At 32.6% G+C, this 27,570-nt stretch overlaps 1 protein-coding gene across 1 annotated transcript; it reads right to left on the minus strand.

Moving 5' to 3' along the window:
* Positions 1-1,354: 1,354 nt before the first annotated feature.
* On the minus strand, positions 1,355-27,570 carry EMC5 (ER membrane protein complex subunit 5). Its single transcript, XM_035349130.2, has 4 exons — positions 27,362-27,570; positions 17,971-18,023; positions 4,838-4,941; positions 1,355-1,519 (listed from the first exon to the last, which is right to left on the minus strand). The coding sequence occupies exons 1-4, from the start codon at positions 27,438-27,440 to the stop codon at positions 1,426-1,428; spliced, it is 330 nt and encodes a 109-aa protein (XP_035205021.1). The 5' UTR covers positions 27,441-27,570; the 3' UTR covers positions 1,355-1,425.

The raw sequence follows: 27,570 nt of genomic DNA on the forward strand, positions 1-27,570 counted from the left end.
CATGATAAAATTTGTACTGCTTTAATAGACACCAAATCTGAAGATTTTGATGCTGAATAAGAGAAAAAATTAAATGTAGCCCACATTCATACTAAAGCATGTCTTTATAAACTTTCAAAATTTTTACGAATCATTGGCAATAAATACGGGAGAAAAAAACAAAATTTAAGATCCCCCCCGCCAAATCTGGCTGAATTTAGCGGAGAACTGAAACATTGGCTCACCTTTTGGAGTCAATTCGGTAGAATTTGTGAAGATAAGTCAATTGGTTATCTCATCCAATGCATTGACAGTTAGCAGCAGAGCCCAAGAAATTGTAGACAACTATCCAACAGCTGCTGATAACTACGTAAAAAAAGGTTTGGATGCTGTATGATAAGAGTCACTTCTGAGGTCTTTAGAGTCAACTGGCATAACTACTGATTAGTATGCTGCCATGCTATTCTTATTTGTGGAAGTATGCATTCCCGAAAATTTGTTAAGAGTTAGTCCAGTGATCAATAAATAAAATTTTAAAAAAAAAAATACTCTTATGATGATAAACTAGCCCAATTATTTTCTTTCTTCACATGGAAGATGAAAAAATATTTTTTTTTTTTATCCAAAGCTGGTTTTAAATCAATTGAAATTTCAAATAAAAATCAAAGTACAAAAAAAAGTACAAAAAAGTACAAAAAAGACAAAATTTCTGTCCTGATGGATAATGATGTAGTGTTGAGTACTAAAGCTATGAAACCTGCTTGTCTATTTTGTGGCGAAACACACTATTCTCAAGACTGTTTTAAAGGCCAAAAAATTTCTTTTGAGGAAAATGAGGATATTTTAAGGAAAAAAAATGCCTGTTTTTGCATGTTTCAGAACTCTAAGGAAAAAGTAGATTATCAATCTATACATTCTGAATATTCAGATGGTTAAGCTAATTTTCTTTTTAGTTTAATTAAAAGAAGCATATGTTTTTGTTACTACTGTAACCTTGAACCAAGTTTTCTAATTTGAAATAAATTTATGTTTAAGTGATTTTGTGCAAATTCGCCACAGCAGAAATTTATAATGACAAGAAACAAAGGCCAATATTTTGGTCAAAGAGTAATTCTGATGATGATGATTTTTAAAAAATCCTCATCGCTATTCTGCAATTCGCAAACATAGACATAATTTCAATTTAATGTTACTTAAAATTTGAAAAGCATTTTTCTATAAGGCATTACTGATATATTTTACTAATAATGCTTTGATATTGTAATGTACTTAATTCCATTTGCTGGCATGTAGCTTTAAATGACATTTCAGTATATTCTACATAAAGTTACATAATCATTTTCACTAAATTTGCAATTATTATAATATACCAGAATTAATTATTTTATATTTATTGTAGCTGAAGGAAATATAACATATATTTTTACATTTATGAAATAAATAAAGTTACAGATGTCCTTGACAATATACAGAACTTAAAACTCTTCCTCTGTGACTAAATGTATAAAATGATGGTCTGTTTCCAACAGCTTCAAACGACCTATATAAAATAGAAAGTATATTAAATATGATTTACATATTTGAAGGTGAGTCTTAAGCAACTTTTAAGAAACATCACATAATTATAACTAATGAAAAATTTAGTACCATGTTCTTTAAAACTTAGACCATATTTAACATAATTTATACAGTTTCTTATGACTGAAATGCCATCTGAACAAATTAAGCATTTTATAAGGAATTAAAGTTTAAAATCAGATACATACTTGTGCCCAATTTCCCTAACAATATAACAGCATACTCTACATATAATTTTAAAAGCATGCTACAAGCAAAGATTAGAAAATGGAAAAAATATATTTCATTTTCAGATTAATGATTTTAAGAAATAATTATCTGCATTCTATTGATACAATGATGAATGCATCCTATTCCATTATCATTAATGCAACTCTGAAATTTAGCTATTTCAATATAGTACAGTAAAAAAGTATTTCACTTTGCAATTGACTCCTTATCACAGCCACTGAAGTAACAATATATTTATGTGGTTTTTAAAACTGTTTAAATCCTAAAAATACAAAGCAATCAGATCGTTTTACGAGATCACAAAGTCTTCTGTTAGGAAGATGAACTGTTAATCAACCAGCTAAGTACCTCATTTAACATGAGGATCTTTTCCCTACAAATGTATTGTTAATACCTTTAAAAAATTCATATTTTCTGGTATATAACAGTTATTGATAATCAGATACAAGAATTTGATAGCTAAGTGGTTTGTGTACATTTACAGAACTCTACCCCCCTCCAAAAAAAATCTGGACCAATTACTCATAACTACAAGAACTAAGATTTCCACTAATCAGAAACATAAAATTATTATTATTATTATTATTATTATTTTTTCATTTTAAATGCTCTCTACAAGATTCACTCTTTGCAAGTGATAAGACATCAGTGGTCATAAAATGACTAGCCATTACTCAAGGAAGTAATGAGGAATTGCTAGTAGCTTACATATATTAAGTACAACGTGACATAAACTGCTAATATACCAACAGTTAATATAATAAAACTGCATAAGGCATTTGATCAGAGTATTTAGGAAATATATATATCCCAAAGAATCAGAAACAAACTAGCGAATACCTCCAGCAGAATTTTATCTCCTGGCCTATTTGTGTAGATAAAACATGCAATTTTGCTTTTCCTACACTTTTTTGGATTTCATGGAACAGATGAATGATTGAGATTTCACAGAAACATAAATGAATGAAGCTGTACTAAATTGGTTACAATCCTGCAGAAATATTGCACAAATTCCATTGCATCCATAATTCATGCAAGGGTCTGTAGGCAAAGCAAGCTGTACAGAACTCAATGAGCTAGTTTCAAGACATGAGTTACATATGCAACTTAACAAATTATCACTAAATTTCAGTTTAAGTTTAAAAACACAACTGATTGTTGTAATAGCCTTTTAACAGCAAACATTTTACACTAGACAGCCCCTCTAATGCACAAAATTTACCAAAGATAACTGGAATTCCTCATGATTATGAAAAATGTGCAATGCCCTTGCAGAGACTTGAACCTGGACCTCTTGAAAATGCACCAAGTGTGATGACTGTTACACCACGAAGGCATGTGAGAAGCAGTGAGAAACTATTCAAATAATTCTATCGTAACTCCTACCCCAGCCTCAGGAAAACTTTGGGCTTCAAAATCCAAAAACATTAGAAAATTTAATTGAATTAGCCACGAAGTTCCAAAATCAATGCATAGCAGAGAAAATCAAATGACAGGGTATGATGAGAGGCCAAAAGAGCATGTTCTGCCTACTTCAGGCCAAGATGTACCATGACTATTAGTGATTTGATTCTGTGGCACTGAGTGCTTCTAACCAGTTGGCTTCTCTTGCCAGTTTTCTACAAACAAGTGTCTTTCCTGCATGTTTAAATTATTTTGTGAGCCATTAGGCTAATCTAGTAGATTTAAATTAGTTCAACATTATGTATTTAAGTTAAGACAGAAGTGTTTGACTTGTGCAAACCCAAGTTCGAACATTGTTATTTGTGTTTAAATAAAAGGACTATTTTACACCCTTCTTCTGACTTTGTCTGCAGTTTCAGACAAGAGGATTATTCTTCTGTAGTCTTTCTAGAACTCACAAGCTTATGCTACCAAAGAAAGTCAGACTCTACAATTTTATCTCAGCAACTCAATAATCAAGAAATATAATCGGTTGAACTGATTTTATTTCCTTTTATAATAAACAAAGTTACTCAGATATTACTATTTTATTTCTATTCCAACATTTGGTAATAACTGCAATTAAAAAGAATTTATATGCCAATCAATGGAAAACTATCCATAAAAATCACAGATCAAAGACAAATAATTGTTATGAAACTTCAAAAATAGATATGCAGTCATAGTTAATTTTTATGCATTCCATTAAAATTCTATTTGAGCACTCTTTTTGAATGACTTTATTTCCATATATAATTGTCGTCCTGATCAGTACACTGACTAGCACTGTTAGCAGCTGTATCATTAGGTTCAGGTTCAAATTCTAGATATGGCTCGGATATTTTTGCATTGCATTTGCAACGTAAGATCACTTTAAATATATGGCAAGTTTAAAGTCTTCTCAAGTGGTGGAACACCTTTGGATCTGTTCCCCAGAGGATTCTCCTTCAAAATTAGGATATCACTGTACAAAGTCATACTATCACCTATAAAGTTCCCAAGATGCACGCCACCAGATAGGATCTTGTATTCCTGAGCTCGATGTCACTGTCAAACAAATGAGACAATTTACAACACAAATCCAAAATAATATGCTTGTCAGTATATGGTTATAAATTAAGCAGCATTTCATAAAATGTCAGAAAACAATCTTAGGAAATCCCTATAGAGAAGTCCATTTCTTAAACTATCATAAATGTCGAGTGTTAGATTAAAATATTCTCTTCCAGAAGTATTAAAAAAGGTCACATTCATTATGTGTAGTTCCAATTTTGTAGTTTATAAATGCTCTGAATAGAACTTCACATATTTCCAAAATAAAATGTTTTGCCTTTTGGAACAAGCCTCAACTGCTAAAAATGTACTTCAGAAGGATGCATCAGGATCTAGTCACACATTAGAAAATCCAAGTCTACCAAGTTACAAATAACATTTACAGTGTAACTCAAATTTCATAAACTTGTGTGTATACATTACATGCAAATTCTTTCATGAATCAAAACTTAACAGTTTAAATTACTTGACATTAGGAAAGATAGAAGCAGCAGATGATATGAAAATTGCCAGCAAACAATGATTCACATAAATTATTAAAAAAAAAGCATACTTGTTCTCTAACTCTGTAGTAGCTCTTATTTCTTTAAAATCTCCAGCTATAAATGTTACTCCCCAAATTGTCACCAAAAGGCTCAATATAGTTTGTGCAATTATCTGTTAAAAAGTATTTTTATATATTACAGATTTTGAAAGTTACTAGAAATACATACACACACAAATGAACACATGAAAAGATTTACTTTCACTTAAACATATGAAATTTACTCTCAAACAAGCTAAATATAAATTTACACAAAAGCCACAGATTTAAAATATCAATTTGTCTACCAAAGGTAAAATCTCTATTTAATCAAATATTTTTAAAAAGGCAGCAATGTAATGACTATATTATGTTGGAATTTCCAGCTAATGGTTGCATCAAAATTTTGATATTTTCAGAAAATTCAAGACAGCGTATTTAACATCTTTTTCCCTTTATACTTATAGGAAAAATATATTTATGACATGCTTTGACTAAAGAAGCAAATTTATTTAATTACTGAAATTATCTGCATCTGCACTCTATAAAAACATGGACTGTGAACCTGCAAATTTTTTGCTCTAGATAACTCCTTACTTCTGAATGGCCATGCTCTTGTCTTATAATAATAATAAAATGTATGACTAATTAATTTTATAATTAAATAACATGTGCCCAAAGCTGCTGCATTCAAACCTTGAACTCGTAAGGTATATTTTAATTTAGTTGATTTTTCCTATTGTTAATCGTTTCAACCTACAACTCCCTACCAAAATGAGTTTTTAGAATCGCATTGAATGCAAATGAGTAAGAAACAGTATTAAAGGAAAGTTCAACTTACTTTGTGAGAGAGAGCTAGGAATGCTGAGTAGCGTGCATTTGCCTCTGGGTTAAAACCCTCTAAGCTACTGTTACATTCGGCTGTATGCTACATGCTTTTTGATAGTCGGCAGCTAGTTAAAAATTAAGGGCCAACTATGTTAAGAGTTGTGTTAGGTTCGACTAAATCTCTTAGATATACCGTAATTTCCGGAAGAAAGGCCGCATCAGCGTAAACTCGAGAAAAAATTAAAATTACACAGAAACGCCGCAATAGATTAAATTGCGCGTGACATCGTTGTGGGCCGTATAGATGCAAAATCTCAACCTATGTCCTGATATATGACATATCAGTTAAGAAAAATGCATGAAATGAAACCATAACTCAAAATATAAATTAAAGGTAAGAAATGTTGAAAATATATTTACATTCATGAATATACTTATACCCACTAAAGAAGTCCATATTTGTAATACTCAGACTATATTAAAAAAAAAATGTTGCAACAACGAAATATTAAATTTTACTTACAAAAGGAATTACAGCAAATTATACATCATATGAAGCCATCAATATCTGATTCTTCACTATCTGAATTAAAAAGATTTAGTAAATCCTGATCTAAATCCAAGTCTTCCAGATCATCACATTCATCCTCTTGGTTTGCACTCTCTTTATCTAAGGATATAATTTCAGCTTCTTTGAACCCTACTATTATTGACGATGTTTTTACCGATTTCCACGCACTTCCTACCCACTTTGCAACTTCTTCATAAGATGCTCTACGCAATATACCACTTTTGGTATATGCATGCAATCCTTCACTCATCCAACACTCCCACCGCTTTCGGCATTCAGCTTTGAAGGATTTGTTACCCGACAAATCTAATGGTTGTAAGATTTTTTTCAAACCTTCAGGAATTATTGCTACGGTCATAGACAATTTTTGATATCTGGTTTTCACTGACTCAAGTACATGAGCACGCATCGAATCCATTGTCAATAACCCTTTTGGTTAGAAAAAAGATCCCTTACGACACTGCCAAACTTTTTTGTAGCCACTCATGCATGATTGTTTCGCACATCCAGCCGTTCTCGTTTGTGCAAATAATTACGTCATTAGGAAAATCTCCCTTCGAAATAGTTTTCCGTTTAAAAATGATCATCGGCTTTAGCTTCTTACCGTTTGCGGCACAAGCTAACACACATGTAAATGATCACACATCATGCCCCGTTGTAAGCACAGATACAGTTTTTTCACCAGTTTCATCAACAGTTCTGTTTGCAGGAGAGTCGAAAGCTAACGGCGTTTCATCCATATTTATTATCTGTGACCAAAGAAGTTTTTTTTTTGTCAATAATATCTGTCACATATTTCAGAAAAAATGCCTTTTTATCCTGCCAGTCCATTGGTAATTGTTGCCCGTCCGTTGTTCTAGTACACCCAGAAATATTTTTTCTTTTCATAAATCTGCTACACCAGCAAGGCCCTCCTTTGAAATCATTTATGTTCATTTGTTTTGCTATTTTGTTTGTAAGCGAATTTTTACAGTCAAAATTGCCATTCTCTTTCCTCGTTGCTCCTTTATCCAGTTTGCAAGGTCGTCCTCTAAATTCGGCCACCTTACAGTACCACTTCTTTTGGCTCGTTTCTGTTGTGGCATATTTTAAAGTTTTCAGTTCTACAACGTCGAATACAACGTTGAACTCGTCCACTTCAAACTCTCGAGCTGCTGCTCTATTTCCAATTTGTTCAGCACGTGAAATTACATTAAGCTTAAAACCAGCAGTATAGCTTCTGTGCAGTTTAGGTGCCATTTTCAAAAATTTTTCCGCTCCCTTCTTACTTAAAAACTCTTCAAAAAGTACTTGTACCCAAACTGATGGGATCTGTATCTGACAGAATTCCTAGAAAAATCGATTCACGCTGAAGGGGAAATACGTCAGAGTTCATTATTGCGAGGCAGGTGGAGTTGTGTCCGCCATTAAAAAATTTGCAGAAAAGGCAGAGGTGGGGAAAGGATGGGTCCTGGAAGATTCATCGAATGACAGAGGAGAGAGACTATTCAAAATGATGAGAATGCTGATTTTAAAGGGGGAAGAATGTTATTGTTCTGAGATCCCATTTGGGGTGAATAAGGCATGTAGGTACGTTCAAGGAAAAGAATGTAAACAAAATAACGTTCGCAAAAAGCAACTGAGTAGTCTTTTGTGTGGGAACAACTGAGTGGCCTATGTACAATGACAAGACCATCCAAACTATGTACAATGACAATAGTATTCAAACTATGTACAATGACAGAGATATTCAAACTATGCACAATGACTATCATAGAAAATATTTTATTTTTAGTACACCTAAACGCCGCATGGGTAGAAACGCCGCACCCGCTGAAAATTTAAGTTTTAAACACGTAATAGCAGCGGCGTTTCTCCCAGAAATTATGGTAGTTATTTCTTATTTCTTATTTATGAGTTTAAGCCCAAGTGGAGACTTTGTTGTAAGCCCAAAGAAAGGGTCGATTGTTCATCTTATTTTGAGTAAATAAAGGATAATTAACGCTGAGTTTATGATTATTTGAAGTAAACGATAATTCGCTTAACAGTTCACTAGGTTCCTTGGCATTTAATTTAGCAGAATAAAAGTGAGGAACTCTACAACTTCATTAGAGATACATTTTTCATTCAATCAGTTCAGTTCTCACTTTGCAGCAAGGCAAAAATACATAAAAACTCAAAACATCTTAAAACAAAACACGAGTTTAAGATGTAAGCATACTTAGGCTTTGTTAGGCTTAGTAGCACTTGAGCAACATTTAAATTGTTGATTAACTCAAGTCATAAAAACCTTAACCGGAATCAAGAACAACATAATTCAGTCACTTTTAAAGCCAAAAAAAAAAAATTTACCAACATTATAATAATAAAAAACTGAGCTCACCATGCAGGGTATCAGAGTGGGAGTATATATATCTGTATAAATATACTTTTGACGCAACTGATAGCAACCAAAAAAGGGATGCGCACAGCTACATGTTAGAGCAGTCCCATATGCAAAATTTCAACGTTTTGAAGCTACTCATATTTGAGTCATGCGAGATACATACATACATACGCACATACAGACGTCCCTAAAAAGTCTCTTCTGAATCCCTTTTAAATCCATTTTGGGAAAAAGGTCCTTTACTCTTGCGCAACATAAAATTCAACAGTAAAATCACAACATTTTTTGTACATACAGATGTCATTCAAAAAAAAAAAAAAAAAAAAAAAAAAAAAACTCATGCGAAACAAAATTCAACAGTAAAATCATATTTTCTGTACATACAGATGTCACGAGAAACAAATCGTTCAAACGGATTCAAGAGCAGTCAAAATGAAAATTTTCCTTGAAATAGGGTATCTGAAATTTTTCGTGAATACAATACTTCCTTTACTTCGCACTAGGAAGTAAAAAATTCTCATTCTACTTTTCACAAGAATAAAGGTTTTCTGCAGATCTATATCTTTCCTACTTTCACAGAAGTATTCTAGGTTGGTTCATAGAAATTTTCAGTAGTGATCTTACTTAAATCTTAATTTTTTTCCTGTATATGTTGTAATTTATTTTAATTTTGGAGATGTATCGTTCTCTCAAAAATTGCCCAAAATATGAAACATTTATGAGCAAAAGTTTGCACTGGTCCAAAATATAAAACAAAATGCGCTGATAAATTGTGACAATGGGGAGATAAATCCATTGAAAAGTAAAGTACAACAAAACCGAAGAAATCTCCAATATTCTGGGACAAAATTATTTTTTTGCAAATGTTTAAAAACAGCTTTCAGAATTTTATGTTAGGTGAAACTGCAGTGAAGTTCTAAAAAGCAAAGCTCTTCGTAAGATCATAGGGTATAGATCCCATCACAAAAAATCTCACTGCCTCGTTTAAAAACGTATATGCTGTTCATCCTAGTTGCATCACCGTGGTATGATAAATTAACTGGATCTTGGCCCTCAAAACTTTGTGAAAGAGACAACGGCTGAAATGTTTGGAGACCCCTGTTCTAAAGCAAGTCTCTTTCTTTCAAATGCCAAAAATCGTTTGAGAAAATATTATTAAACATGCCAACACAAACTGTTTGTGCAGATATTTGCAGTGGTGGGAAACTTTTGTTAAAACCCAATATATAAAACAGAACTTAAATTCCTATCATCTGCATTCAGTAAAATATTAATAAAACAGATACTTTTTGATTATTTGCACCTCCACTGGAAAATCACAGAAAAGTATTGATGAAGCAATGCATTATGTCATCAAAAAGTATTCAAGAAGCAGACCACAATATTTTCATACTACAAAGAGACCTAGATAATGTGCGTAGCATACGTATGTTTAAGTACATTTAGATTTGCAGCCTGTAAATTCAATGGTCATTTTTCTTCTTATATTGCATCCATTACATTTATTTTTGTCTAACTAGAAATGATAAAATAGATCTGATAATCTAAATACATATGTTTGCCCTTTTTTATTTTCATACTTTGGACTGTTTTGCTATAGTGCACTGCTGATGTCTCAACCATTCTTGGGAAACAGACATAGTGGTGCACAAATAAACATTTATCTCCAAAGTTGCCAATAAGTTCGTGAATGCTCTCCAAGTCAAGAACAAATTTACTACCTTTTGGTAAGAGTGTGGATAATCAGAAAGAAAATAACTAGAAATGAAATAAACAGTATCCAGAAGAAAATATGTTTTGAAACAAGAGAGATGGGAAGAAGGAGGTAATTACATTTTGTTATTGCTTTACGTCATCTGTGCTTTATCACTTTTATGAAAAACCTCAAGGTTTGAAAAGACTGGGCTCACTGCGAGTTTAGGTCACTAAGAACAGCTGTATCTTTGTTTCACTGCAGCTCATTAACATAGAAAGGTGGGTCTACATCTGTGTTTCATTTCCCGTTTTCCTCTTTCTTCTTCCGCTCCTTTTTTTTGAGGGGAGGTTTGGTTATCAACTAAAAAATTGTTAGGGTGATTTTCAGAAGGTCAGGGATAATTTTATCAGTTAGCTGTTTGGTTTTTCACTAGAGCAGTTCTCTTTCACTTTGGTTCAAAGAAGTTTTCTTAGCGCTCCATTTAATAGTTTTGCGTTATAGACATTTATATTTTTATTTTATAGTTTATAATTTCAAACTGTAGATATAATATTAGTTTATTTTTTCGGATTTTTAATTATTTCCCAAGCGGATCAGAGAGGGCTGACCATTTCTAAAGCACTGAGTGCTAAATGAATTGCTTTCAGATAGCGAATCTGATACTGATCCCAGCACATGTGCAAAACGTGCAGTATCGGATTGTGCTTTTTCAAAGGTGGTGTCACTTTCTTCAAAATGTACTATGATGAAAAAATAGACTAAAGTGTAATTATGAAATGTAAATATCACATACCCAAGTTACTTTTTTATATCCCATTCATAAGCATGTAACCATTCATCATATAACCAAAAATGAGCTTTTTAGGGAGGGGTGTAGAATAGCAGATCTCCCCATGGCACACCTGGGTAATGCTAAATCTGCTATAGTATTCAGAATCTAGTGTTTTTTAATTGTAGGCAAAATCTCTTAATCTTTTATGTGCTTGCTTCCCAGCAATGCTCGTTTCAGCACTCTTTTTGAAGCTCTATTCAACCAGTGTGCCTGAAGCGGGCACACTAACAGAATTAAAACGATAAGTGCTTTCTTTGCAAAATTTTACTTGTGTACTCCTCTAAGCCTAATTAGACTCCCTACCTCTTTTTAAATTGAAATTCCAACTTTAAAAGGTAGCATGCCGGAAAGGGTTAAAGGAGTGAAGGTAATGATGGATTGGCAGTCTCCCCGTTTGAAATTAATCAATTTCTTGACTTATTTAATAACTTCGGACGAATGGTAATATATTTAGCAGAGAAAACCTTTTTAATTAACAACGAACTATTTTATTTAGCATTCTAAACATATCCAAAAGAATAACATTCCATGCGTTATCAGGCTCAAAGTAATATATAACATAACATCACTGTTGCCACAAAAAATCTACATTATAATGAACATATTAAATTATTGCGTATTAACTGAGTTCGTGCACGTTCCTGAACATCCTCCCACCTTGCAATTTTTAGGAAATTGCAACGTATTCTCTACTCAGTTCATCAGTTTCTAGTTCTGATTCTTCAGAGAGATGCCATTTATCTGGCTCTTTTTTAAGCCAATCCGGCCACTTCCACCATCTGCTCTGTAGCAACATTTTGGCATTGCACTCTCTAGAAGGAAGATCAGCTGGATTGCTTGAGTTTGGTACATAATGCCAGTTGTCCGGATTTGTGTATCTCCTTATTTCAGCTACATGATTTGTCACCAAAACACTCCAGTGGGAGTCTTTTTTTTTTTATTCATGTCAGAACTTCAGATGAGTCACTTCAAAAGTACACTTGGCACTTTGTCAATTTAAGAGCGTCAATGACTTGATGGTACAGCCGAGTAGCTATAAGTGCTCCAAGCAACTCTAACCTAGGAATAGTTACTTCTTTGGCAGGCGCTACTCTTGATTTACATAATACCAATTGTATCAAAAGTTTTGGAAGAATTTCTATTAAATTTGGCCCCTTTTTGAGGCAAGCATTCAAGGAATTCCCATTTTCATCCTTCAATGATGCATCCAATACAGGTTGCACTTTCGTAGTCAGACTGGAATCCTTGATTACTGCTTGATGAGACAAATAGTGACCAGTATCACTATTATTCGGAGCTATTTCAATTATACCTTCCTCGTGCCAGCCTTTAATAAAACCATTATATTCTTCGAAAAATCCCATCTTCTGCAGTCTTCGTGCATTGACGAAAAGTCTTTTTTTCGCTTCATCTTTATTATCTCCAAGAATCCGATGACTATCCTTCCAAGGCAAACAGACTTCATACCTATTGCCCTCGATTACTTTAATGTTCTCTAGGGAAAATTTGATCGTTTCAGTGTCTAAATTCTCCTTAGTTATCACTTCCGCCGGATCTTTTATGCTAATTGTCTCTAAATTCCATAGTTCTGCGAGATCCAAATAAAAAAGTCAGACGATATCAAGCAAGGTATTATGACTTTGCACTGGGACTTGTATGGTCCAACCCAATTTTCTTTCAATGGCAATAAGGTTTTTGTCAATTGGAATGATATTATTCGTCATCAACTGTCCCGAATAGTCGGCTCCTATTAACAATCCGACATCTGGTATATCTCTTCCAGAATCACAGATTTTGATTTTATGTTCTTGAAGTGAGGAACATATATGTTTGAGTTTCACTCTAGAAATGCATCCACAAATTTTGTCTTTATCTAAAACCGATAATTAGTATTTGAATTTATTTTCCGTTCCTTGTATTTTGATATCAAAAATACCATGGACCTGAGATTCAGTTTCAACTCCACCAAACAAATTGTGGCTCAAAGTCTCTTGATTTAATGGGACTAAAATCTAGTCTCTTTATTATGTCTTTCCGTAAGTAAGATCTTTGTGAACCACTGTCAAAAAGCGTTCTCACAAGTTCTTTTTTTCCATTATGGACAATCTTCACCATAATAGTTTGGAGAAAAGTTGTTTGCAGTTTTTGGTTAGACAACAAAGTCTCACTCGTTTCGTTAGCTGCTTCCTTTTTTGAACTTCTAGAACCTTTTAGTTCTCTGCACATCACCGTTACATGACGTTTGTAGCAAACTAGGCATTTCACAGAACTTTTACACTTTTCGACAGCATGCCCAATTTTTAGGCAGTTAAAACAAGCTTTTTTTCTTTCTTAGTAAATTTTTCTTATCTTCCAAATGAAAGGCTGTGCAGCTTAAAGCACTTATAAGAATGATGTGTTTCCTTGTCACATCAAACACAAAAATTAAGCTGTTTCTTTTTTGAATCTCTTGCATAAATACAAGCTGCTGTAGTTGGAACTGAGTCAAATTTGTCTGGAACAGAAAAACTTGTATGGGCCAACTGAAGACGCTCTTCTTTTTCAACTTCAATTCGGAGAGAATGCAATAAATTTTCCAAATTTTCAGAGTGTGCAACACTTTCCCTACGCTGGCGAGATGGCTCCCATGCCCTCAGAATTTCTTCAGGTAGTGAAGACTCTACAAGGGGATTCAGCATAGCTGCATAAATCTCACTTTTTACTCCTAACGTCTCCAAAGCTCTGAGTTGCGTCTCTAACTTATCATATACGTTGGATAGAATCATATTTCCTTTTTTGCTAACTTGAGCCAAAACCAACTTTAATAATTCACGAACATACATTTCTACAAGTAATTTGTTGCGTGCAAATCTAGATTTTAGCTGCTTGATAGCTTCTTTATAATTCGCGCCTGAGGGCGGATAACTATCTATGAGCTCTCTCGCTGGAGATCCAACGACTGTTGCCTGCAATAGGTACTGAAATTTATCATCGTCATCTATATTTACATCTTCGTCTATCTTCTTAAACTGTTCCCAAAATCCTAACCAATTTCGGGTCTCCCCATTGAATTTTTGAAGCTCCAACTTTGGTAATTTAAAGTTCCTTTTCGTGGAATTTTCTAAAATTCCAGGTGTATTCCAGGAGTGGAATTCACCATTTTGTTTTCTACTTTTGTTTTTAAACTGATATATTTATCACGATATGTTTCATTCGTGTCAAAATCAGCTAAATATTCACTTTCGCTTTCACTTTTCAACAAAAGTTCAGAAAATTGTGATTGAACTTCATCTAATCTCTTAAATTTTTCTTCCAACTGTGAGCTCAATACTTGGAGTTGATTAACCTCCACGTCAGGCTTCAGAATTTCAGCATCTAAAGCACTGGCAGTAATCGTAAACGATTGCCTTAGTGGCTTACGCTTTCTTAATAAAATTTCCATGATTTTAAATTCAATATGTCCAATATAATCAGATAATAAAGGATATAATCAAATAAATCATAAACTCACTTGATAAATTCCGATATGAAATCGATGTTTCGTTTTCTTCAAATAGCCATCGTCCTGTCACCGGACGCCAGTTGTTTGAAATTAATCAATTTCTTGACTTATTTAATAACTTCGGACGAATGATAATATATTTAGCAGAGAAAACCTTTTTAATTAACAACGAACTATTTTATTTAGCATTCTAAACATATCCAAAAGAATAACATTCCATGCGTTATCCAGCTCAATGTAATATACAGTTAAAAGTCGTTAATCCGGACTCGTCGGGACTTCGGCGATTCCGGATTATAGATCATCAGTTTAAATCTGGTAAGATGGCATGCAGAAATTACAAAATTAAAAATATGAAACCGTAACTTATGAAATAAAGAACAATTATGATCTAAAGGGTATCAAAATTTACAAAAAGAAAAAGCTTAATATTTATTTGTTTACTTTATTAAACATTTCCTTCAATGTAAGTTGCTTCGTTTCATGTGATAATACTTTCTCTTTAATTCTATTAAACAGACATAATTTCTTGTTCGGTTAAAAAGTTCCGCTGTTCAAGTCCCGTAATTGCTGTGCCGAGAATACCGACTTACTTGTCAATCGAAATGTTTTCGTTTTCAATAACCTCTGGGTCACTTTCTTCACTATCGGAAGCGAATTATAATCACGAGGAACTTGATTTAAATTATATCAAAGACGGAGTACATCGAGATAAAATACTACACTTAGCAAGGAATTATAAGCCAAATAAAATAAAAACATCTGCCCTGAATATAAGGATAGTGCTGACAGATCAACTTTCAATCCTCGGCATGAAATTGATAAACAGATTTCGGATTTCAAAACATACTTTCGCTTTGTAGATACAAATTACATATTAGTAAATATATATCGGAAATTCTATTTGACATACTCGAAAGTTCAAGCTTACTTTTATGAAATTGCTCTAACAGTCTGCAAAAAATAATAAGCCGGATCCAATTCGAAGATTAAGGAACAACGCAATCTGCAACATTAACTGAATTAGATAATTTTAGCTCAGCTTATACCTCCGTTACACATTAAATGAGCATGCGCACAAACATATTAGCAGCCGTAAAGGTCTTACGCGCTCTCGTAAACGCATGTGCGCATGCGTGAATGCGACGCATGCACAGAAAGTTTGTAGCTTTGAGGTCCGGATTATAAATCATTCCGGATTATGGGTGTCCGAATTAACGACTTTTGACTGTATAACAAAACATCACTGTTGTCACAAAAAATCTACATTATAAATAACATATTAAATTATTGTGTATTAACCGAGTTCGTGCACGTTCCTGAACTTTTTCATTCTGATAAGGCAACTATGCCATCCGGAACAAATCAATTCTTTTTAATAAAAGTTTCAGCTGTAAAGTAGGCCAAAGTTTCATGAACATCTCTACATATACCACTTTGCTGTTTCAATGTTGTAATTTAAAAATCCCTTGGTTTTGTAAAATCACACACATAGTCATATTCTACATTGATGTGTTTAATGTAACTCCTTTTTTCTTTTCTGAAAAGATTTACACAAGAGATATCCTTAAATATAATGTTACGTTAAATTTTTTGTTAAATGAAACTAAAATCTTCCATTAGTTGTCTCCAGCCCAAACAGCATCGCTGTATGCTTTTGCAACTGGCTTACCATTTGATTTTAAACATAATTTAACTGATTGTAGCTTTTAAATAGTGATTAAATTATACCATCTCAGTCCAACGTTGATGATTTTCCACTTTCCTGCTAAATATACTAACAGAATTTGCTAAGGTGGGTCTAAATATAAAAGTGCTCCCAAAGCTTCCCTTTATTTTTTATTGGGGAAAAAGTTCTCTTGTTTGTACTTCATAAAATCTGTACTCATGGGTGCATATCTTAGTTTCTAATTTGATTTGTTGCCAAATTTCTCAATTATACTCTCAATCTTGTTAGCTTCATGAAGTTTAAAGCTTCTATCATTTTCTCTTTTCATTATTAAATTTGTAGACACTTCTCCAAGATGTTGAATGTCAAAATATTCTTCGAGAATTCATTCAAATTCCTGAATTGACTCATCCCAGTCTCATGAATAATACATCATCAACATATACAATTATAAAAATTCTTATATATTCCTTGCTTAATGTGAAGGAGCGTGAATCAGCCTTTCCTTGGATATATCCTCATTTCCATAGAATTTCAGGTACTTTGTGATTCCAGTTTATGGCTGCTTGTTTTAGTCCATGCATACTTTTGTTAAAATCCACAGACTCTGTTTGCTTTCCCTGTAAAGCATAACCTTCTAATTTCGTCATACATGCTTCTTCTTTCAGGTTTCCATACAGAAAAGCTGCTTTGACTTCAAAATGATTTACATGCATGTTCTACTGAATTGCTATTGCGAAGATAATTCTTATTGTGTATTTTACAACCCCCTCCAAGTTCATGAATGTATAAAACCTCTGTCAAGTTTCATTTCCATTTTATTATTTTTGTCATTTATTCAGTATAAATATCCCTCCAATTTCATCCGAGTAGCATTAGCAACTCTTTTGTTTGCTCCATCTTACTTATATCTATACTTATATCAGTCCATGTACATGATTATATTATTGGTCATACGGCAACGGCATGCACCTCTTGAACCAACCGACCAAGTTTGAGTTTTGGAGTTTTAATCTCACAATCGTTCCTTTTCAAAATCATATCTGGTTTGCATTTCCATAGCCAATAATTATTATTTAATTTTGCACTGAATACTTATTTTTACAGCTTCTAGCACATTTTTGCTTCTGCTTTTCAAGTATGCTGTACACAAACTACATTAAATTTGTTTTGCTTTTCAAAAAGCAGGCTTCACTTCATCGATTCCTATTTACCACAGAGTAGATCTTCTGTTTTTATTTTTAATAGTGTATCTTGGTGTATGCATTCAGATGAAGTAAACATGCACTCAGTCTCACAATCAAATATCGAGGAGATGTGCAGTACATTTGGTTATCATTTAAATGCAGCTAACAAACAATAAGCAAATAATGTTAAGATCAAAATTCCTTACCTCTTTAGAGGTAATGTAAATGTAATATGTGAAAAAATAATTTAAATGTTTTCTAAATTTTAATTATTATTTTTTCACATATTTATTTCATAGCTGTAAGAAAGAAAAAGCAGTTGATGTCATCACAAGCATTATCTATTATCCACTTGCAGAGCTTGACAAGTTATGCAAGAGGGGGTTTTGGAAGGTCAATTCTATGTTTCAATTAAGAGGGTGAATGTTACATTGAAAGTGCTGTCTTCTAACTTTTGCTTCAATAAGTGATTCTACATAATTAACATAACAAAACTTAAAAGTATTCAAATTCAGAAACAAAGGCATTACTTACATCAATTGGTAAATAATCAAAGCCCTGCTCAGTAAGTCGCAAATATGATCGATCTAGAAATTAAGAAATTACTAAAAGTTAATGTACATTTTTAATCAACCATTTTAAAATTAAAGCATTTGCAGATGTATCTATCCTGAGAATAAAAATTTAGTAACAGAAATTAAGAAAAAATTTGGTAAAAGTAACAAAATCTATCACATCTTTCACTCCAGGGTTCATAAAGTAAAATCTAAAAATTTTAAAGATAGTATAAAAGTGAAAACATGAATGTCAGTTAAAATTGATCAATAAAAAACTTTGATACTTTTCCGTTTGGTCGGCGCAATTTTCCATTTCGCTGGCACAAGCGATAAAGTCGCCGAAAATGGTATAACTGATGCCAAACTGAATATCCTCGCTGATAACCTTTCATGCCACATTTTCAAAACAAGTCGCTGCTATTTCTTATCAGATTGAGTTTCTTTCAATATTGGCATACAGTTACATAGAATATTTTTAATTATAATATTGAAATAATTCTTGCATTTAAACTCATATTCCATACTAAGATTTAACTTGAAATTAATGCAGATAATTACTGAGAGAATCAGATTTCTGTAGCGTAGTTTACGTGAGATGAGATCATTTGGGATCACATGATATGATCCGGCGAATCAAGATGTTATACCATGAAAGCATAGTAAATTCTTAAATTAACGACTTTTTACAAATATGTCAAAAATGGATGAGAAACCAATGAAAATTTGGGTTTTGCCCAGGACAGAAGAAGAACCTGTCAAATTCTTTCAAGCGAAAGCCGTTTTGCCTAACATTGCTATTTGCGATAATAATCATGGGAAATTATATTTCGAGGACGAAATTCAATGGCGCTGCAACCTTTCAACTTGCCGCAGTAAAAGAAGTATATACGGAAAGGCACGTGGTTTGAATCATCGAGATTAAGTTTTTTGAAGTGTATAAGATTTATTTATGGTTGGAGTGAAGAATTAACATTAGTTAAATGGCGTGAAAAGGAGTTAGAAATCAGTCACGAAACAGTTGTGGATTGGAATAACTACATGCGAGAGATTTGTGTGGATTCTTTACTTAAACATCAACAACGCAAAATAGGAGGACCTGGTATGATCATTGAAATGGATGAAAGTATGTTCACAAAGCGCAAAAACAATGCGGGATGGATTTTACCACAATGGTGGATCTTTGGTGGAGTTTGTCGTGACACAAATGAATGTTTCCTTATGAAGGTGCCAAACTGATGCTTGACTATTATATTTGAGGCAATAAAGGAAAATATCGAAAAAGGAATTACGATATATTCAGATTCATAGAAATCATATTGCATTGAAAAATTGGAAGATGAAAGTTTCGAACATTACAAAGTGAACCATAAATACAATTTTGTAGATCCAAAAACTGGAACCCACTCACACACAAAAAGAAAGACTATGGGGTAGCGCCAAATGGCGGAATAAGAAACACAGAGGAACAGCACGTCACCATCTGGAAAGTTACCTCGCCGAATTTATGTGGCGAAAGGACACAAAAGACCCATTGGAAAAAATTTTAACCGATATTAAAATATTTAAGCCTCTAAAATAAAAATATTCTTAGAACTAACATTTGTTAACATTTTTTATGTGTATACAATGTGTTGTCGCCAATAAAGTCTCCTTGTCGAGATTTGCGCCAGCGAAATGGAAAAGTACCAAAACTTTTAGAGTGGATGTGAAATGTTTACGATTCCTATGAAAAGCGACTAGTTAACCAACAAATTTCTTAATAATCGATTTATTACAGAAAGCAAGTTAATTGGTAAGGTTGAGGCAAAACTCATTGAATTAATTGCAAATTTGGCTGATCTTTGGAATATGGTAACTGGTAGTTTGGCGACATTTTGGAGGCGATAAAGGTTACTACCTAGGACTTTGGCAATAATGTGAGAAGCACTCAGTTCCGATTACGCATTATTTTGTGTGAGGGAAATGAGATATATCATGTGACATTAATGGACAAATTACAGTTGTTTAATCGGAAAAGGGGGGAAATCTGGAAATTTCGTATTTAGCTATATTCTGTGTTGTGTGAAACGTGACATTAATGGACGAATTACAGTTCTTTAATCGGAAAAGGGGGTTAATTTGGAAAAGCTTCGTTGTGTGAAATAGTGTTGATTAATTTTCGGATTGCATGGCGCTGTGTAAAGTTAATTCTAAATTTTTAATGCGTTTATCTGATAATAATAATAAGTTGAGATTGTGTGAAAGGAAGGATATTACAGTTAAGTTTGAATGGCGGTGCAAGAAATATGGTGAAAATGGACATTTTGTGAAAAGGAGTGTAAGGAAGGGTACGTGGTTTGCTGAAAGTAGTTTGAGTACAGGTGAAATTTTATTAATTTCTTATTACTTGGTGAATAAACTTCCAGTTGACTACTGGATTTAGGATTTAGAAATTAGCAGTAGTACTGCAGCCACGTAATGGAGATTCTGAAGAAGATTAGTTAAGTTAGTATTTTTAATCATTTGAGGATATTATTTTTATGCATTGTTCTAAATGTAAGGAGTAAATAAATTAATGTGGTATTATTGGAAAATTGTTATTAGCAATGATTTAGTTTAAAGTAATTAGGATTGTAATCTAATTTTTATTAATTTAATGTATGTGCTTATTTGTATTTTAAGTAGTGTTTTTTAATTTAATTATATTTTAATTTAATGATCGTGATTTTGTGAGTTATATATTTGTAGTATTTTGGAATACATTTGAGTAGTATACGTTGAGTATTTTGATGCATTTTCGTGAAATTTTTCTAATTTATGAGAAAAAAGCAGTGTACATGGATATAGTGAAGAGTGTGCGCAATGCCATTTTTGTGCAATTCTGGGATTTTTTTTAAGTAAAAATAAGTCGACGTGTACATGGTTTAGTGATATTTTAATTAAATGATAGTTATTTTGTGAATTTTATGTTTGTAGGAATTTGGTATACGTTTCAGTTGAAGTAAACGTGTATGGAAATATTTAAATATTTGACACTAAGTATTTGTAACTATTTTTAATGTTTGCGTATAAATTCGTTAGTGACGTTTATAACATAATAGATAATTTAGAGGTAAAAGCTTTTGGATATTTTATTTATTTTATATGTGGAAATGTTCAGCCTTGGAAAGGGTATGTACTTTTTCGCAATCAGGTAATTTCATATATGTGCTTTTTATCGAGTTTAAAGATTAAGAAAATTTTCCTGCGTTTTCGTGCAAATTTTTGTAATTTATGAGAAAATAGCAGTGTAGATGGATAAAGTTAAGAGTGTGTGCAATGCCATTTTTGTGCAATTCTGGGATGTTTTTTTTAAGTAAAAATAAGTCGACGTGTAAATGGTTTATGTGTATGTGCTATTCTGAAAAACGCGCAAGGAATTTGCGATTCTGCACTTTTTCCCAATTTTGCAGTGAATATTTGTCATGATTAAGCAGTTTTGTTACATAAAATTTCTAGCATCAGTGTAATTCGGCTAGTAGATTGTTGGAAAAAGTGTTTAGTAAATAAAAAGAAAAGAAACATGTCTTTACTTCGTGAAGACAAAATGGCGGCGAAAAAAAATAGAGGGTTGCTGTAGCAGAGTTGGTCGCCAAATTTTCGCCAAAAAGTCACCAAGTTACCATAATCCAAAGATCAACCGCAAATTTTATTCAACATAAATTATCAATACTCCCAAACTATTAAACAGCAGTTGCTTAATGTTCATATTTATTCTGGTGAGCATTTATAAATTCCACCATATGAAACTGGTCAGAAATAATAATATTAACTAATATACACAAAAATTCTGCTTAAATTTCTTAAGCTGTTACAGTAGTCAAAGATGTTCAATATACTCACAAGAGAACACTTCTAGAGAAAATGGAGAAAATATCTTTCAGTGATCCATTTCATGATGTTTGGAGAATTTAATGAGACTGTTCTTTTAAAATCAAAAACTTTTTTTATCCATTATACACTTGAATTAAAACAAATAATATTTATATACCTATGTCTAAAAATCACATAATGTATGGTTATAACTCATGCAGTGATACAGCAAGGTTTAGCACATAGAAGAATGATAGAAGAAATTGAATTACAGAATAAATTTTATTAAACTTATTGCAAAAGCTGCTCAAATAAGCAACCACCAACATGAACGAATGCTTCCCAACTTTTCATCTCCTCAGTGAACTAAACGTCCAGTTGTAGCAGGCACCCAGGTAAAACCCTATTCCAGTAAAACAAATTTTTCACTTTTCAAATTTTAATATGCAACTTTCATATAATGATAAACATGTACTGGTGTGCGAGGCCAAAACAGGTATTTCTTGAATAGTGGCAGTGATATTAATATCCTGGCAAAAAGGTCTCTGTTGAAATCAGTGAAGATAAGAAAAAAGTCCCAAAATGAGAGACTGGACTATCATTCTGGCGAAGAAAAGATATTACCTCAAATGATCTACGGTCTCCTTACATCCAAAGTATTTTGCATGCCCCATGTTTAAAATGGGATGATGCTCCACATACATATTTTAACATTTGCTGGAACTATCAGGGTTCAGAAATTCTAACAAGATTTCATGTAAAAACACTAAATACATTTTCCCATGCAACTAATCTTGCAAAAGATATAGGCTAATCAAATAATCATGGATGATTATAGCCCAAGTATTTATTCAGAAAAGTGCACTAAAACAAATGCAAATGTATGCTATGCAAATTACTAGTTAGCCACACAAGAATGCCATCGATGAATTAGACATGTGCAGCAAAATCTGGCTGCCCTGCAATCCACTGAAGAAGTCAAGATGAAAAAAATAACCACAGAAATAAGCTGCAGGTGTCAAGGGCTGCATCCTCTGTGCCTTGCAGTATGCACCACAACATTAATTAGTCATGGGAAATTTTTCAAATGCTCTATCAGGATATCCAACACAATGCTGGATTTTTTTATAATACATAGTGTACTCGCACTCCTACTTCTAGTCTAGCCTAAGCTTTCCTCATATTCCCATCTGCAACTCCATACATAAAATGCATGTCCATCTCCTGATTCAAGAAATAACTATTTCTTTCAACCAGGTAAATGACAAGTTTAAGAATAAGTACTTAAATACACTCAATGGAAAATGTCCTCTATTGTTTTTAACACTCGAGTTATGCTTATGCATCGTAAAACAGAAAGTACTGTTTGGTGTGTTCTATCACCTCTTCGAATTTTGCCAAAAAGATCTAAATTGCTCTGCATATTTCTTCCTCATAAAACTGGTGAAAAATTAAATTTTAAAATATGAATACAAACTTAAATCTTTAATGAAGTTAAGCACAGCTACAGAATAAGGATTCAGAAACAAAGGAAAATTAATTTAAATTTATTTCACATATATCAGAATACTGCTATGAGATCATTAATGCTGGAAATATCTTTCATGTGTTTCCATATCACCTAAGTACAAATTTGGACATGCATAACTCACGATACTAAATTTACTCTAAGAAATAATAGTCATAGAATAAGAGCACGAGGTATTACACAGAAGCTGCAATTTATCTATCTAAATTGCTCCCAAGTAAAAATGCAGTATGACTAGAAATTACATATGCAGCGAGTCATTTACATGCAGCATTTAGATAGCTTGTTGCTTGGCACCTGCTGTAAAACCAGTACTTTCTGTTATTAGGATTGGATTCCGAAATGTATGTATGCATGCATGTGTATATATGTCTACACACACATGCATTTATACATATATATATATATATATATACATGCATACATGAAAACATATAACCATACATACATTTTGAATCCGGTCTTTATAACAGAAGATTACCAAAATTTTGCTCAAGGCTTAAAAAATTAGACTCTCAATTTCTCAACATTTATACTAGCAATTATTCAATTAAGAATTTTTTATTACTATTATACTAAGTATTTATTACTACTATAATAATTATAAGAATTACTATTTTCATTACACTAATATTACCCTAGAAAATTTCGTGTCTTCACGAATGGTAACACTGTCCTCACCCCCTTTTGTTTTGTTTGTACGATGCAATTTCAAATAGTTGTTTTCATATGTACTCTTTACGGTATTGTGTATCACACAGTGAGCGTTTATATTTTATGTTTATGGGAACCACCACTTCCTAGTATCGCCCAATGCCATTATAACGTTAGCACCAGTACAGAAGCATCGTCTTCAGGTGCGTATTTCCGACTAGTTATTTCCCACAAATTCACAAGTACTATTAACCCTAATACTATCAAAAATTGACATCGACATAACATAAATGACACAGAGTTATGCTGTGGAAGTACTTCCACAAAGGATCAGGTAAATGTAAACACCACCAACAATGGCGAAAATAGTTCAAACCCGGTTTTGCATGTTCGGAAGTAGTAATCATGCATGCCTCTTACATTATTTTAGGTTCCGTATACTGCTGTTCATAATTTTGTATGTTGTAGCATCACACTCAATGTTTGCCTTTACACGTATATTTATTCTTCATTTATTCACTATTATTTTGTCTTATTTCCAAGCTATCATTTCTGAATTTTTTAATAATAAATAAAAGGAATTATTTTTATTCAATTAAGGAAGTTCTCTGCAGTGGTGCATCTCGGAAAGATTATTGCCTTCATGAAAAAAACATGTTTACAGAAAACAGATCAGCGGTGATTCTGATACCACTTATTAAGAAGCATGTGGCAAAGGGAAAAACTTTCAGGACTGATGAACGATAGAATATTCATTCTTAGGCAGGCATGGGTATCATTTGCTCAGACTGTTAATCACTTCACAAATTTTGTTAATAAAACAACTGGTGCACAAGTACAAAGAATCAAACAGAAGTTCTTCGAGTATAAAATTTAAAAAAAGAAAAAAAAAGTGGTCCTCATAAAGGCAAGATCTATTCACCAAAAATTTAAACGTAGTTGCATCCTTTTACAGTAACTACATTTAGCAAGGAATTTTAAGGCAAATAAAATAAAAACATCCGCCCTGAAGATAAGGATAGTGCTGACAGATCAACTTCCAATTCATTGCGCGCCACGGCGTTTCCTGAATCTGAATTTTTTGTAATACAAATTCTATAAAAAAAGCAAGAGTACAATTTATATATAAAAATTTCACTACATGACAAACACTTAGATACTGATTTCAATGTCTTTAAATGTAATTATTATAAAGTTTAGATATATTTAAGTTCAGGTACACTCTTATTCTATTAAAAAATTTAATGTACTGAACAGAAGGCGCACTTTATGTTGTAGCATCAACGACTCAGTCAACCACTTGTGGCAAGATAACTTATGATAACAATTATGTAAAATTTAAATTCAAATAAATTTGTAGACAAAGGCTACACTAATCAATTTAATGCAAAGTTGGTTCAAAACGTAACTGGCATGGAATTCAACTATCAGCAATTATAATGCAGGACTGAAGACTACAAATCTTATCTTACCTAGCAACCTAGTAACAAGGCCTCTAAAGGCAAAACACAAGGCCTCTAAAGGTTTGTTTTACAAACTAAAAACTTCATTTAGATTTTGGTGAGAAAAAGGATGGGGAAATTGACAGTAAAGATGCCAAACATAAAAAAACTCTGGTTACAAAATAAAAGAACGTTACATTATACTTTGTTCCCTGATTAATTATTCACTACATGAAATAATGTAACGCATTTTTGTATTATTTTATTGGCTAATCTTTGGAATATGGTAACAGGTAGTTTGGCGACATTTTGGTAAGGCGATAAAGGTTACTAGCTAGGACTCTAGCAGTGTACATGGATAAAGTCAAGAGTGTGCGCAATGTCATTTTTGTGCAATTCTGGGATATTTCTTTAAGTGAAAATTGGGCGACGTGTGCATGGATACCATGTTAAAAATTGCGGCAAGCAGTGGGCGATTCTGCTCTGTCTCCCAATTTCGCACCTAATCTTCGTCATGATTAAGTACTTTTGTTCCATAAAAGTTCTAGCATAAGCGTAATTTGGCTAGCAGATTGTTGGAAAAAAATGTTGAGTATTAAAAAAAAAAAAAGCCTTTACTTCGTGAAAACAAAATGGCGTCCAAAACAAAACTAGCAAGTTGCTGTAGCAGGGTTGGTCGCCAAATTTTCGCCAAGTTACCATTATCCAAAGATTAACCATTTTATTTAAATGCTGTCCGAAACTGAACAGGATTTTTCAAACACATTGACCATATTTTTCGACCTATAGATGCAACACTTCTTCACTTCAGAAGTAAGATTTAGAATTAAGAAATAAGATGAGAGACCAGTATTTATGAATAGAAAATAAATATATATGCTGGCTAGCAGAAGGGTGCCTTCATACAGGACATTTTAAGAGAAACTGGCTCAAATTCACATTGCATGTAAGAAAAACCACAAAAACTCCTATATAGCCAGCCTGAACTACCACTGTTCAGTGGCTTATCACTCCACCACTAGTGGATTCCAATGACTGTTTGAATCTTTCACAGAAATCATCAGTTATGATGATTGTTGTTGTGTATGATTACCATTGGTACAAAATTTACTCATTATGATAATTTAATTTTAGCTTTTAAATTATAATCATAAATTACTTGTAATAAATTGAGTGATTAAAAAACACACACTTCGTAATATTTTTACCATTTACAAAATTTAATCAAACTATTTCTAACACTGGTACAAAATTTAATCAAACTATTTCTAACACTGGTACAAAATTTACTCGTTATAATTTAATTTGCTTTTCTTCACTTTGAAATATCTTGACTTAACTCGTGCTTAATATGTTCAATCAGTGAATTTTTTTGCTAAATTTAACTTACATATGCTTAATATCACGAAATAAATTAAATATAATGTTCAAAATCTTCAATATCATCATGATTTATTTTAAATCTTGACCATACATCGCTAAAACCATTACCCTTGGCAAGCTTGGAACCAAAAAAAAGGCACTGTTGACGAAAGAAGATACGGTTCAAAAAATGCAATCATTAAAATTAATCCAATATTCATGTTTTCTTAGACTAGCATAATATTAAACAAAACAAAAAATAAAATACTTTTTTTAACAGTAGCTTTAATATTCTATTAACTATTCAAAATACCCCAAACAGTACTTTTTTTAAAAGGTCAAGCAGAATTACTGTCTGAATAGCTTCATAATATTTTACCTGCTAAAATTTAACCTCTCCAAATTTTTTGTATCACTCATCAACCATAAAATTAAAGTTGAAATAACTTATCCAGAAAATAAATAATTTAAAATTTCATGAAATAAAAAATTTCATATATAATAATGGAAAAAATACAGATACATATGGAAACAATAGTATGCAAACTTACGCTGAGCAGCAGAATATGCAGAATGTATTAAAGATATTAACCCGACAGTAATGAAAAACTTTCCTATGCTGTTCTTCATTTTGACAGCAATATTTTACGAACTGATTTTTACTCTATGATTTACAGATCAATGAACAGAAATCTGAGCGACCTCGCCCGTTCAATCCCTCGAAAACTCATACATGATCATCCTCTAGCACGGTAAATTT

This window comes from Stegodyphus dumicola, chromosome X1 (genome assembly GCF_044657685.1).
Source record: "Stegodyphus dumicola isolate Sdum_Otavi_A_Nest chromosome X1, ASM4465768v1".
Taxonomy (NCBI): domain Eukaryota; kingdom Metazoa; phylum Arthropoda; class Arachnida; order Araneae; family Eresidae; genus Stegodyphus; species Stegodyphus dumicola.

Bases quoted from the DNA above. Each gene is read 5' to 3' on its own strand.
- EMC5 (XM_035349130.2), bottom strand. From the start codon at position 27,440: ATGAAGAACAGCATAGGAAAGTTTTTCATTACTGTCGGGTTAATATCT. The intron at 18,024-27,361 runs GTAAGTTTGCAT...CTTAATTTCTAG, and splicing joins TGCATATTCTGCTGCTCAGC to ATCGATCATATTTGCGACTT. The intron at 4,942-17,970 runs GTAAGTAATGCC...ACTTTTTAACAG, and splicing joins TTGATTATTTACCAATTGAT to ATAATTGCACAAACTATATT.